We start from the raw sequence: 15,598 nt of genomic DNA, 5'->3' as shown, positions 1-15,598 counted from the left end.
AGTGAGCTCCTGTAACTAGTCCCAGCTTCTGCCAACCTAGCAGTTTGAAAGCATGTATAAGTGCAAGTTGATTAATAGGTACCACTTCGGTGAGAAGGTAACAGTGTCTCATTCAGTCATGCTGGCCACATGACCACAGAGTTGTCTTTGACAACACTGGCTCCCTCGGCTTAGTAACAGAGATGAGCACTGCCCCCTACAGTCAGACACAACTAGATCATCACACCAAAGGGGAAACCTTTCCCTTTACCTCTAGGGCCTACTTATCTTAGGACACATATGTGTGCATGAATGATCCACTCATATCTGCAACCAACAAATATGGAGTTAGTCCTGCTGAATTTATCTTACAGCAGATGGTAAGAATTTATTTGCAACCTTGATCAGGAGGGATCTAAATTGAGTTACATGGGGAGGGGGATGATATCCTAGATAGGAGGGGGAAACCTAATACTGGGGACAATAGCCTTAATGTTATAGGTGGAATTGGGCAAATAGTACAACAGGCCAGTAGTAGGCAGAAGAAAACCCAGTAAGGAATCATCTGGAGAGAATGATCTTAGATGTCTCTGCACTAATGCACAGAGCAAGGGAAATAAACAAGGTGAAACTTTTAATACAGGAAGGCAAATAAGATTTAATAAGCATTACTGAAACCTGGTGAGTTCTTTTCCATGACTGAACTGTAGTAATGGAAGAGTATAACCTATTCCAAAGAAATACACCAAATAAGAAAGGAGGAGTAGCAGCACTGCATGCCAAGCATGCCTACTTGTGAGATCATTGACTTAGCACATGGAAAGCAGTTTGAAAGTATCTGGGTAAAAATCAAAAGGGAGATAAATAACATCCCTTCATCTATATGACGGGGAATCTACCAAGTCATCAAGCCAGACTGAAGGTTTGGATGATGTCTTCCTGAAACAAATGACCAAACATTCAAAAAGGAGAGCTATAGTAGTAATGGGGCATTTTAAGCACCCAGATATTTGTTGGGTGCTTGGCCAAGAACATAAGGTCTAACTAATTCCTCACCAGTCTTGCACACAATTTCTCTGCCCAGACGGTGGAGGAGACAACAAGGGGGGGTCATCTATTTTGGATTTGATATTAACCAACAGAGCTGAATGGGTCAACAAGGTGGAAGTGGTGGCATCTGGAGTGGAAGTGACCATATACTATTGAGATTCATTATACAGCTAAATGAGGAAGCAAACTTAGCAAGAAATGTGCTGTGGACTTTAAGGAAGCTGATTTCTGTAAGTTTAAGGAAAGATTGGTTTAAATCCCATGGCCAGGGATTTTCAAAGGTAAGAGGGTTCACGTTGAATGGTGGTTTCTTAAATGTAAACTGTTGAAGGTACAATTGCAAACAATGAGACAGAAATATGAGAGGTATCTAAAGAAACCAAGGCAGATGTATCAGGAATGTATACTATGAGTCTAGGAAGCTATACAAGTAGGAGGCAGGAGTGTCATTGCGAACAAGTCAAAGATTTACTGAACATTAAGTCAAATGCAAGACATCAAAGCATTAAAACATGAGTACAATGCCCTTTAAACATACAAGGCAATAACAGTACAGAAGCAGTTTCAAAGAATGGAAATACTCTGAAACATCAATACATAGTACAGATATAGTGGAAGAAAGTACAACTCTAACAAAGGTAGTACAGAAGTCCATTCTGTAGTGAGTTATGAAGATCATGGGCTGCAACCAGGCAGACACCTAAAAATGTCCTTGAGTGGAATACCAGCCAGGAAGGCAGAAGATGCAGCCACAGCCCATGTGGAATTTGAGCTGGAGGGTCTTTTTGAGCCAGTTCATATGCTAGAGAGATAGTCAATGCCACCCATTTTGAGAAGACATGTGATGAAACAGGCAGTCTTTTCTTTGCTAGAGAGTAGCACACAAAGAGTCTTCGTGAGACTTGAAAGTCCACAGTCCTGCTCATGTAAAAGGCCAAAGCCCTCTGCACAGACAGTGCCACCATTTCTCAAAGTCAGAAGTAAGACTCTCCAAGAAAGCCAGGAGAACCATGCCCTGGTTGATTTGGAAAGCTGACAACACCTTAGGCAAGAAAGGTAATGTTGGGTCTCAAGAAAAGCTCAGTTGAGGTGGAACCTCAGGTGGTCCACCTGGATGGGAGTCACAATTTCCAGCCTGTCTGACAGTCACAATCATGATCAGGAAAGCAGTCTTTCAAGCCATCAACCAGAGCCACAGGTTCAAAGGGCAGAGTTGTGCTGCAAGGTTGTCCCAGGTTCCAAGCTCCACCTCAGCACCAGGCCCAACACTGAAGGACAAAGCATCTTGTAGCTCTTCAACAATCTTTTCACAAGAAAACAGGAAGACTTTCCAAGGAACTGGAAGTTTGTAGAAATGGGTGCGAGGTAACATCTGATCAAAGACAGGGATAAGCTCCTGGTTGATAGAGTGAGTAGGAAGTCCAGCACATGCCTGGTCTTAGAAGCAGAAACAGGGAAAAGTTCTGAGAAGTCCTGAAACCTGCTTCACTTGTAGGAGTGCAAGCACCTGTTGCCCTTAGAGCAATGGGAAATGAAACTAGTGAACAATCCTCCACATCATGAGGTTGAATGTATCAAGGTGGGTGGGGCTTATGTAATGCTTTAGAAGTTTCCAAAAGATGCACTGCACAGGGGCATGATAACCGCATTTCTCTGAGTCACAGAGACCATGAAGGAAAACAAAATCTTCTCCTCTGTACCTATCAGAGAATTTCAATTCTCCATTCCTTCTCTAACAGCATCAGGCAAACTACTATTTTTTGTTTAAATGAGATAGATAAACTAATGTCTGAAATGTTTTCTTTTGACTCTGGCTCTCCAGATGTTGCTGGATAGCAATAACTTCCATCAGCTTTCAAGCTGGCTAGGGCTGATGAGAACTGTCATCCAACAACATCTATAGGTATAGCAGTAAAGAGAATCTGGAGAAGACTCCAATGAATTTATTATTTTCAAACAGCAAGTACATTTCTATACACTCAAATAATTAAGCATGACCAAGACTTACAGAACTTGGTTAGAGAAATTGTTCCTGCTAGTGATCCTGTCAAGGAAATATCTCATAGACTCCAAACTGTGAACATGAGAAGCCCCTACTTGGTGCTGAAAGCACATGGGAGCATTTCAAAATGGACAGAGAGGGAGGGGGAGGAATGTTATAAGTCTTCACAGAGGTCTTACTGCTGTTTTTGAAGTAAGAGCCCAGCAGAAGCAGCCAAGCAATGAAAAGAAACTTGACATAAAACCTAAGGTATCTTGAAACGGATTGACAATCAGTAAAGGAACAGAAAGAGAGGTTGGCAAGATCTCTGGAGTCACAGGTGAGGAAAAGAAAAACTTTTTCACTTGAAGTAGACTGATCAAAAGATGTGCTGGCTGTCAAGAATGCCCCAAATTTTTCAAACAACAAAGACAGTAAGAAGGGAAAAAAAGAATGAATGAATGAATGAATGAATGAACAAGGAAAAACATTGACTCTACTTAAAGTTACATAACTGCCATGAAGTGTTTGAACAACAGAGAATCAAAAATATAAAAATCACCTTGTTTGATCAGGAATAAAACAAAAAAATCACGAGATTAAGGATATTGTAATTCACCAGCAGAGGATAAGCAGAGACATATACTGCCCAGAAACTAAAGACAAAAGCAAGAGAATTGACAGTGTCGCCATTATTACATCAGGGCCACGCCACATCCAAATGGCGCGGCACGGGTGTGATGTGTTCATATCGCATCAGGCCGCTTGTGGTGGCCTAACAGCGGTGCTGGAAGGAGCTCTGAAATGGAGCTCCTTCCTGGAAGGCGCCTCATTCCCGTGGCAAATAGATTGCCACGGGAACGATGCCGGGGGAAGGAGGCCGAGCGGCCCCTTTCTCCCCTGGCTGCAGTTCACAAGGTGTCCTGGGGCATAAAGCCCCAAGGACACCCCTTTTCGGGACCAGGGAGAAGTGGCATTCTGCCGCTTCTCTCTGGTCCCAAAAAGCACCCGATTGGGGCCTTTGGGCTGCCACGGTGGCTGCCCTGGCCCCAATACATGGCGCAAAGGGGCAGCTGCAGGCTGACCCAAAGGGGCAGTCTGTATCCCGCCATAGAAGCATAGAGCTGGAAGAGACTACAAGGGCCATCCAGTCCAACCCCTGACATGCAGGAATACACAATGAAACAACTTTCGACAGATGGCCATCCTGCCTCTATTTCAAAACCTCCAAAGACGGAGACTCTAGCAGTCTTTGAGGCAGAGGAGTTTACCACACGGGAGGAATGTGATAAATTTCGAATGAAAAGAAAGTGGGGCCAGAATGTATTCACATGAATTCGCTAATTCTCTCATGCTCTCACCAGCTGTGCTTGTGACAGTGGTGGACCTGAAACAAGGGCCTCTCCTGAAGATCTTAGAGCCCAGGTCAGCTCAAACAGGGAGATACGATCTGCCAAATAGCCACATAGGGCTATCAGGGTCTGCCTTGCAGAGAGAGAATATCTGCTGTCATATCCAACACATCCTAGGGTGTGTTCTCCAACAATGCTCAGTATCTCCTTCTTGCAGGGTAGGATTCTGGATTATTTTCAAACCCTTTCACTGCTGGTGTTGAGGAAGGCCTTTTGATCTGCAAGGCTGAATGTACACCCTTCAAATGTGACCAGGGGCAGATATTTACAGACTCCATTTTTGAACCGTATATGTCACTGTGATCAAGCTCCTGATGTTCTCCATCATATTGTATTGCTTTGTCCATTGTATATAATTCATAGGGGGAAATTGTTAAGGAGGTTATTGGAACTGAATATCTGTTTGGATGGGTTATCAGTGGAATACTTATTGGAAGATCGAAACCCACATATTACCAGGCTAATGGCCAATTTTCTGGTGGAGGTAACAAGAATATGGCTTAAATATCATAATAATGATCCTGAAGTTTTATTGTAAATGTTTGTTGTTGTATACCTAATAATGGTTACCTAGACATAGCCATATAGGGCTTTTCAGGACATAACCAGCACTTTGAATTGTGCCCAGAAACAAACTAGCATCCAGTGGAGCTGTTTCAACAGGGGCATTGTGTGGTCTCTGTAACCTGCCCCTGTTAACAGCCTAGCTGCAACTCTTTGGACTAGCTGAAGTTTCAAAACACTCTTCAAAGATAACCCATTCCTAGGGAGCAGAATTCCTCTGAATGCAAAGTTTGCATTCATAGGAAATCTGCTCCCTGTGAGATGATTCAGGGACTCTAGAGGGAGCCACGTTTCCATGGTCATTCAGGAAGTGTGCCTGGCTAGACGCAGGCACTTTCTTCCCCTTTCAGGGACGTTTGGGAGACGTTTTAGCAGCGATGGAGCCAGGTATGAAAATCTTCTAAGTTACATTAGTCCAAATGGGATGTTACTAAGGCATATGCCACCGAGGTCAGATCTGGTGTCTCAAGGAATGGGCGCAGTTGGCATACAAGTTTTAAATGTACAAAGGCACTCCTGCTCACCTCAGAGACCTGGGCCTCCAGGTTCAAAGCTGAGTCCAGGAGTACCCCCAAACTGTGAACCTGCAACTTCAGGGGGAGTGTAACCCCATCTAACACAGATTGGATGCCTATTCCCTGATCTGCCTTCTGACTGACCAGGAGTACTTCTGTCTTGTCTGGATTAAGTTTCAATTTGATTGTCCTCAACTAGTCCATTACGGATGACAGACACTGCTTTAGGACTTTGATTGAGCTGGAAAGGAGGAGTAGAGTTATGTGTCATTGCACTCCACTCTCATAGAATCATAGAGTTGGAAGAGACTGTGAGGGCCATTCAGTCCATCCCCATTCTGCCACACAGAAAATCTAAATCAAAGCATCCCCAACAGATGGCCATCCAGCCTCTGTTTAAAGACCTCCAAGGAAGGAGACTCCACTACACTCCAAGGAAGGAGTGTATTCCACTATCAAACAGCCCTTACTGTCAGGAAGTTCCTCCTAATGTTGAGGTGGAAGTACAGGTTGCATACCTGTAACAGTGTTTCTTTGAGTGGTCATCTGCGAATACATACAAATGTGTTGTACTGCGCCTGCACAGTGCTACTCGGAAACTTCTAGAATCACTGGGCAAAGTTTACTTTGCAACTTTTTGGCGATAGCTCCTCCCATCCCTTATAAGCCCCTTGCGTTCCTGCTCTTTCCCCAGTTCCCCATGACCTGAATAGATTAGAAAGCTGGACCAAAACTAACAAAATGATATTCAACAGGGAGAAATGTAAGATATTGCACTTAGGCAGGAAAAAAATGAAATGTACAGATAAAGATGGGAGACACTTGGCTTAAGGAGACTACGTGTGAAAGGGATCTAGGGGTCCAAGTAGACCACAAGTTGAACATGAGTCAACAGTGTATGTGGCAGCTAACAAGGCCAATGCAATTTTAGGCTGCATCAATAGAGGTATAGTGTCTAGATCAAGAGAAGTAATAGTGCCACTCTATTCTGCTTTGGTCAGGCCTTACCTGGAATCTTGTGTCCATTTCTGGGCACCACAATTCAAAAATGATATTGAAAAATTGGAGTGTGTCCAAGGAGGGCAACCAAAATAGTGAAGAGCCTGGAAACCATGCCTTATGAGGAAAGACTTAGGGTGCTGGGTATGTTTATACTGGAGAAGAGATGGTTAAGAGGTGATATGATAGCTCTGTTTAAGTATTTGAAGAGGTGTCATGTTGAAAGAAAAGGCAACCCCCTCCCCCTCTGAATTTATATCTCAAAGGAATCTTGCAACTTGCATGGACCTTCTTCAGTTTTTGGATGGACTACATCTCCCAGAATCCCCACCCAGCCCAGCCAATGAGCCATGTTAGCTGGATGATCCTAGGAATTGTAAATTGTATGTAAATATAAATTTGGGGTGGGCAAAGTGCACCACTCCAGATGTTGGACTGCAGCTCCCAGTATTTCTGGCCTATTGACAATGCTAGCTACAACTCCTGGGAATTGCAGTTGATCAGCATCTGGAGAACATCATGATTCCCATCTTTTTGATATAGATTCTAAAGGGTGTGCCTCCAACTCAACTTCAACTAATGATGACCCTCTCTTAGAATCTTCTTCGATAGGGTCAGCCCTGTTAGTATTTGCCAAGGAATCCTGAGTTCTGGAGGCTCTATTTCAGAGGAAGGAAATGTCAAAACCACTTCTGAGTATTCCTTGCCGGAAGAAACTCTAATTGTTATTATCTTAGAGTGTACGCCTTGGGCAGGCTTTTATATACTCCTTAATTTTACCGACTTTGTACAGCGCTGTGTATAATTACAGCGCTCTAGAAATAAAGTTTAATAATAATAATAATTGTGTTGAACTACAATCCTTTCATTCTCAGACAGTTTGGTGGTTCAGGATGATAGGAGTCATGGTCATAAGAATAGAGCTTGGAAAAGTCTGAGATTGAGAGAGTTGTAGTTAAAAAGATTAACCTTTATAGAAATAAAACTTTGGAAAGAAATGAAAGAATAGTTGTTTCTGCTCAAGTACCTTTTACTTTGAATGAGAGGTTATAAAGAGATGGGGGGAGCAGGGAGCGATCAAAGCTGCCTGTAGTCTGCAGGCACAGGATAATGCAAATAGAATTAGCACCTATATACATAATTTGAGCAAATGTTCCCTTGTTTGCATTCGGGAAATTTGTCAGGAATGTGTCACCTTTCCCCAAGAGGGAGGGATAATCACCTTGAAATATCTTGTTTTGTGAAGAGCAAGAAGAGTAAAAAAATATCCCACTCCCCCCGTCAAGAAACAAGATGAGTAAGGGTAATTTTTTACAACAGTACTCACAAGAGCTCCACAAGGTCCTACTTTTTAATGGCAAACCAGAGGCCCTGTTACAGGTCTCACCACCCCAAGTGCTAGTTTGATGAATATATGAAACAGGGCCGCACCTCAGTTGCAGAACTTGCTCCCTTGAAAAATGATGCTGGTCCATCCTCTCAGAACTTTTGATGGGTGGCCAAAACTGTATGGCTCCATATGACCTTTGGTTCTTAACACTGACTTTTAATATTATTTGAATCTATTATTACACTATGTTTATAAATACATTTTGTTATGCATCACAGGAGGGTGTTGAATGAAAAAAAAGATTAATAAATACTTTAAATAAATATATTAAACATCTGAATGATAAAGGAGGATGCACATACCATGATTACGAAGAGAGCTGGGGACACGAAAGCCCAGATTGCACCATTTCCCAGTGAAAGCCAGCAGCTGCACAGAGAGAGAGAGACAGAGAGAGACAGAGAGAGAGAGAGAAACATATTTTAAAAATTGTACAGGGCAGGAAGTTCAAAAGAGATCAGTTTTTGTGTTAGCAAAGAGAGTTGATTCAAAGATGCCGAGGGGTTAAAATGTCCTGCTTTTGATACCTACTATCTTTCAAGCGTTGCCACTTTAAAAATAGTTTTGTTCCTCTTGTATCTTAAATAAAAAAAGCTTATCATTTAAAATAGCTTACAAATAACAAGTACTGACAGCCAAATTACTTGGGAGTGGGGAATCATATATTTCTTTAGGTATCCATTAATGTCATATGGCAGGGGCAGTAACAATGGGGCACAACCAGACTGCTTTTCCCTTCATCTGCAGCAGCCTTGGGTGGGCTAGGTTCTCTCTAGGACAGACACATTGCAATGGGAGAGCAGCAGTTGCCTCCTTTGACATGGCCCTGGGTGCTGGGTCATAAAGGAAACAGATGTAATTTATCATTTTGAACAGCTGCGTAAGGTAGTACATCATTTATGAAATAACAACTTGCTCACAACATTTTTCTTTCTATCACCCGGCAATAAAATTTCAGATTCATTTCTTCTGGCTGTTTATAAATATGACAAAAGGGAAGAAATGCTCCATGAACTAAAGAGGGTGAACCTGTTCTTTAAAAAAAAATGAAATATTCTATCCAATCCCATTCATCTCTTGCAGTAAGCTTGAACCCACAAACTGTGATGCACCCCAACCAATGAGGCAGTGAAGCCAAGGTCTGCAAAGCATCAGGACGTTTTGATTAGCAGGAATAAGATCATCTGCCACCTCCTTCTGACTGTTCTTGGAGGATAAGACTATCAATTACTAGTCATGATGGCTATGTATAGCCCCCAGTATCAGAATCAGTATGCCTTCCAATAGAGATGTGATAAGAGCCCGTTGCTGTTCATCAAGCATATGGGATTTTAGCTTCTTAATGCTTGAATCAAGTTTTTATGAGCTGTGCAATTTGGCACCCGCTTGCAAAGGCGTGAGAATTTTCATTTTATTTCATTTGCAAATGAAGTAATAGAGAGAATTTCAAAGGGAAATTTGAAGTGCAGAGTCACCATTCAGACAGAGTCTTAGCTGAGCATTTAATACCAGAGAGTGCTACTATTAATTCTGCTGCTAATAAAAACAGAAAGATCAGTTTGCTTTAAGCTTATCACTGATCATCATCTTACTCAGTTCTTTTGAGTCTCTGGAGTATCCTGTCTGTGCACACAAAGAAGCTGCATTCACAGAGAAAATGAAATCTCATCCACACTTGGCTGGGAAATTGTGTCCTATTGTGCTGATCTTCACAATACAGCTCCTTCCTTCTCCCTTTTAGTTCCCTTGAGGGTGTTTGGAAAGCCCTGAACTGTTGTGGTGTGTAGTTAGTAGTCCTATTTACTCCAAAGTAAACCTTTTTTAAGGTGAGTTTATTAACCTAACACTCCAAAATAACACTTACACTTCAAAGTAAATCTTACCATGAGCATTATTTATTAGTAAACATTGCACAGACCTGGCTGCATGTACTCTCCTTAGAGCAAGTTCCTTTACTGCTGGCTGGCCTTTACTGTTGTCTGGAAATGGAGGGGTGTGTAGCAAGGCAAATAGGAAATAGTCATGTTGACTTCACAGTAAACCTCACCACAGGCATTAGCATATATCCTCTACTATAAGGTGACCTCATGTATAAATCGAGGGTAGGTTTAGGGGCCAAAATTATGGATTTTTCTTTGAACCATGTATAAATCAAAGGTAAAACTTTGTTCTTTGTTCAATCCATTCCCGAGGGACTGAAGTTTGTGGATTAACTCCAGTTCTGTTGTTTCTCTTTCCAATCTACCGTTGTAGTTCTGCTGTTCTGAGGCCTGAGATGGAATGCCCAAGGAGATTGAAATGTTCTGCCACTGGTTTTTGTGTATTCCCATTCCTAATGTATGATTTATGTCCATTTATCCTCTGGTGCAGAGACTAGCCTGTTTGCCTGATGTAATGCTGACGGGCATTGATGAACATAGAATGACATAAATCACATTGGAGGATGAGCACGTGAAGCTCCCCCTAATATTGTGGATAATGCCATTAGGTCTTGTAATAATAATAATAATAATAATAATAATAATAATAACATTTATTTATATTTCCCGCTTCTCCCTTTGGATTGAAGCGGGATTACAACAGTAAAAACATCATAAAATCATAGATAATATAAAATACATCAATCAAAATAAAAAATAAAATAAAAAGGGGAAGAGTTGTTACAGTGTTCCTGACAGTTGTAAGAATGGAGTCATCATATTCAGATGTTCAAAATCAGATTAGAGGAGATCCGTTGGATAGGCCCGCCTTCAATGCCCTCCTGAAGGTTTCCAAAGAAGGTATAAGACGGATCTCTTTCGGTAAGTTATTCCAAAGTCTAGGGGCCATCGCAGAAAATGTTTTATAAGAGGTGGTTTTCAACTGGGTTTTGGGTTGTCCTGAGAGTGCAGGGCAGATTATGTAGGGAGAGGCGTTCCCTCAAGTAACTCAGGCCCAGGCCATGTAGGGCTTTATAGGTAATAACCAACACTTTGTATTGCGCCCAGATGCTAATTGGTAGCCAATGTAGAGATTTCAACACCGGTGTAATGTGCTCTGATCTCGGTGTCTTGGTGATCAGTCTGGCTGCAGCATTCTGAATCAGTTGGAGCTTCCAAACTTGGTACAAAGGTAGCCCCATGTAGAGCGCATTACAGAAATCTAAACGAGAGGTTACCAGTGCATGTACTACTGTTTCAAGGTCCCCCTGAGCCAGGTAGGGACGCAGTTGGCGTATCAGCTGAAGCTGATACCATGCACTCCTGGCTATCGCCTCCACCTGAGATGTCAACTGTAGAGATGAGTCCAGGAGCACTCCCAAACTGCGGACTACATTTTTCAGGGGGAGTGTGACCCCATCAAGGATGGGTTGGCAGATCTCCCCCACTGGACCAGGGGCACCTATCACGAGCACCTCCGTTTTCTCTGGATCCAGCTTGAGTTTGTTTCCCCTCATCCAGCCCATTACAAATATGATGACATTTCCTGGATAAATGTGTGGGCAGAGTTGGCATCTTGGTTTGTGGCAAGGCTTAGTATTTGTGTCCCCATCTGTGCCATGTGTCTTCCTGTAGGTGAGTACCTGTCTGAGGTTTGGAGGCTGTCCGTAGATGAGTAAAGATCTGTCACCAAGAGCCCTTGAAAGAGTGGCATTATTGTGCAGAATGGGTTGTAGTTCATTGATGTAGTTCATTGATTATCATCCAAGTTTCTTCAGAGGGGTTTGCCATTGCCATCTTCAGGCTGAGAGAGTGTAACTTACCCAAGGTCAACCAGTGGGTTTACATGGCTGAGCCAGTATTTGAACCCTGGTCTCCAGAGTCATAGTCCAATGCTCAAACCACTATACCACGCTGGCTACCTTTCTTACATACTTAGCTGGGAGCAAACCCTATTGGGTTCAATGAGATTTACTCCCAGAAGCGTGTTTTAAATTATTTATTTATTTATCGTGGGAAGGTGGGGCAAGATGGCGACGGACTAACAACTGCCAAATAAGCCTCCTAACATTATCTGGCCTTATCATCTTTGTACAACATAAAATGCCATGCAAGGGAGAGAAAAAAAAGAATCCAAACCAGCCCCCACTAAAATTCTGAAAACTAGGAAGGCTTTAAAGCAGAGAAACAAATGAGGCTTGGCGGCAGAAACAACGCAATCCGTGTGTTACAGATTTGCAAATACAGCTCCTTTTCCCACTCCCTAAGTCATTATAGAAATCTGATTTAAGTAAAACAGCCTCTCCAGTTCTTCAAAGTCTGAATATAAATTACTCCTGAGAACAGGGAGGAAATAAGGAAAATCAAGTCTAATGGACACAGACTCCCAGAATTCACTGGCAGTAATAATGCTCAGCCCTTCCATGAAGTTTGCCTTTTGTCTGCAGAAACATTGATTCATGTTTTGCAGAAGCTAAATGATATTTCAAACAAGATGGAGAAATTCTAATAAGACTTTCACATGCAAAACCCTAATGGAGAACAGGCGGCTAAAAAGGCAGCTGATCACATGGAGGAAGATTGCTCAATTTCTTCTACCAAATGTAGCCAGATATAGCCATGTTTACAGAAGAAGCAACTTCTCCTAGAAATTTACCACAAGGCACATAACTGGAATTCCCAGAAATCAATTACCAGATTCCTTTCTCAGCTACTGAACTGTCACATCAGAAAAATTTTAAAAGCCTACCACTATTTACCCAGCCTTAGAGCAACCAAACACATATTTATGACTTAATCAGGCATCTATTCCCAACAGACTAATTCATAAGGGTAAATTCCTTTGGCAAGCACATTATATCAAAACTATTAGAGTTTTTAAAGATTAAGTAATCTGTGACCTTATTACAAGAAATTCAATAAACATACATAAACCTGCAGCTATAAGCCACGACAATCTAGGCAGTACACCTGCCAACCACATTCATGAGGAATTTCAAGACATAAATCAAGAAATAATTAAACTGAGAGGATACTTGGACATACACTCCCAGAGACCAGTAAAAATCAAATAGTAACCCGGTCCCACTGAAATGATCCCCACACAGAAAGCAGTCAGTACCTTACTCAGATTTTCTCAATACAGATAATGGAAGTGAAAGTGATGGCTCTCCACCAGAGCTCATGAAAGCCATGAAATCCCAAGTAGCAAATACCCCTATTAAAATGCTCTTACTTATTATACATCTCCATCTGCAATTAAAATACCTCTCTGTGTCTGTGAACCAGAAAACTCTCCATAAAACTCTCTTACAACAAGGAGGATGGCCCGTGTTTAGTCATTACACAGTGTAACCACAGTCCCTTTCTAATGGCCATGTTGAGTGGGCTGACTCAAACTGAAGGCCAAAATGGCTAGAGATTCAAAAGTTAACCAACCCTGAGGTAGCTCTTTATCCATGTCCTACATCTACACACCTTCTTTAATCAATTTCTATGCCGCCTTTCTTCCAGAAAGGGACCCAAGGCAGCTCACAAATAAAAACGCTTTAAAAACTTATTACAATAAGACAATTAAACAGCTGTTTGAACTTGCACTGTAATCTCCCTAGGAGTCTCTTTTCAGTGTGCTAAGGACATCTTGACTCAGGATATGTTGGGACTGGAATCAAAAACCCTCACCCCCAGTGTGTGTCACTTTTCCATGTGATGATGCACCATAAGTTCTATCTGGAGTACTTCCTGGTAAAAAGGGATTCTGGGGTTCAAGTAAAACCCTGTCTTTCCAGGTTAGATACTGGCGTCTTCTCTTAAGGAAGCACTGAAGAGGTTTCCTCTGCAAACTGAAATGCTGCCTAGGCAACAACAATATTAATTGGTTTCAATTCCTTGCAGCTATCTACTGTCAAACACTAGCCTGCCCAATATTGGTGTTATTTGACTCCGCTCACTCTTCCATGGACCCAACCAGTCCTTCCTTGTTCCAGAACTTACTTGTTGTCCTTCCCATAGCTTTCCACAGCTGATGTTACTGAGACAATGCAGATCAACAGTGGGCAGCCTGCAAAATTCAAGAGATATATATTTCAACAACAATAGCAACTTAGCTATTATAAAATTATCATGCTTCCCTACCCCTTCCATCAACATGGGAAATGGAAGAGGGTGGGGACAGAATACATGCATATTCTATACGCCACAGGTACAAATGTGTATGTTTGAAGAGGCCTTAGGTCATTATAGAATGTTAGGAAGTACATTTTAGAGCAGACATGGGCAAAAGTATGTCCTATGGGTTCATTCACAGGAGTAAACTATTTCTTCTGAAATATGTCCATTTTTTACTCTACCTCTCACATTTCCAAAAGGATGGATGGTGGGACCCCAGATCTTTGGAAGTTACCTATCCCTATTTACAAATTTTCTGTATAGATCTATGTTTTGAGTGGTAATATGATTTACAAAAAAATGGACATATTTCAGAGGAAATAGTTTTACATAGTTTACTTGCCATTTGGCATATGGTGCTACATATTCATTATCTGTATTGATAAAGGATAAACAAAGACCCTTGGAATGTGTCAAGAGTTTGGTTACAGAATGTGAAACTACCAGAGATTATTGGCAGTGAAGAATGTCCAAATTCAGTGTTCAAGCATTCCTATAAAAACTGAAAAGGTTACTGTTAATAAGTTTAGGAATTTAGGTTCCTTGAGTGTTTTTATGGGCCATTTTTTAAAATAACAATGCACATGAGAAAATACTTTTTCACTGTTCATATTCTACTTATGGTTGCTATCATTAATTTACTTACCCCCCCCCCCCCACACACACACAAATCACCTATTATTCATTCAAGTGCTGCAACAATGTTCATAGAACAAAACAACAAGAAAATGAACCAATCCTGCCCTAATAATTATTTTTCTGCCAATTCTGCCCTAACAATTATTTTCTGCTCCATTTATTGTTGTTAATGAGTAAAGTTAAAGGATAAAATGACATTTCCCAAACTGTGAACTAAATTATTATATACATTATTATAGAATCCTGAAACCAAGAGCTGGAAGGAACTGCAAGTGCCACATAGTACAACATGTGAATGGCCATCCACCTGCTGTTTAAAGAACTCACAAACAGAACAGTCCAGTGCCTTAAAATCACAGAATCATATAGCTGGAAGAGACCCAACGGACATTTAGTTCAACCCCTTGCCATGCAGTAACATGCAACCAAAGCACTCCTGGTAAGAACCCTTACTGTCAGGAAGTTTCTCCTAATGTTGAGGTGGAATCTCTTTTCCTGTAGTTTGAATCCATTCTTCCATCTCCTAGTCTCTGGACCAGCAGAAAACAAGTTTGCACCATCCTCAATATGACATCCCTTCAAATATTTAAGCATGGCTATCACCTCTTAACCTTTTCTTCTCCATAAACATTTAATTAGCTCAAATATTGCAAAGAGGTGGCCCTAACAACAGCATGTGCCAGAATCGTGTCCCAGTAGTGTATACCAGAGGTTGCCAGCAAGCCCAACGAGAAAGAGACGTTGATACCAAATAGGTTGGTTTTTTTTTAAAACAGAAGCTGGCTGGCCATCTGTCGGGGGTATTTTGTTTGTGTGTTCCTGCATGGCACCTTGTGGTGTCTTCCAACTCTACAATTCTATGATTCTATGAAGTCACCTCTGCAGATGTTGGACTGCAGCTCCTAGCATTCCTGGCCTGCGGACAATGCTTGTTTTTGATATAGCTGTGAGCATGTCACCTTCTCAAGATCACCCAGTAGGTT

The 15,598-nt window shown here is 41.7% G+C and overlaps 1 protein-coding gene across 1 annotated transcript in view; it reads right to left on the bottom strand.

The window, feature by feature from the left end:
- ADGRD1 (adhesion G protein-coupled receptor D1) overlaps positions 1-15,598 on the bottom strand; it is a 193,573-nt gene that overhangs the window by 30,679 nt on the left and 147,296 nt on the right. Inside the window, 2 exon segments of the mRNA XM_042441368.1 lie at positions 8,193-8,259; positions 13,803-13,869. Of these exon segments, the coding sequence (XP_042297302.1) occupies positions 8,193-8,259; positions 13,803-13,869 (134 nt within the window).

This window comes from Sceloporus undulatus, chromosome 10, assembly GCF_019175285.1.
Source record: "Sceloporus undulatus isolate JIND9_A2432 ecotype Alabama chromosome 10, SceUnd_v1.1, whole genome shotgun sequence".
Classification (NCBI taxonomy): Eukaryota; Metazoa; Chordata; class Lepidosauria; order Squamata; family Phrynosomatidae; genus Sceloporus; species Sceloporus undulatus.
This window is presented reverse-complemented; position numbering and strand designations above follow the sequence as displayed.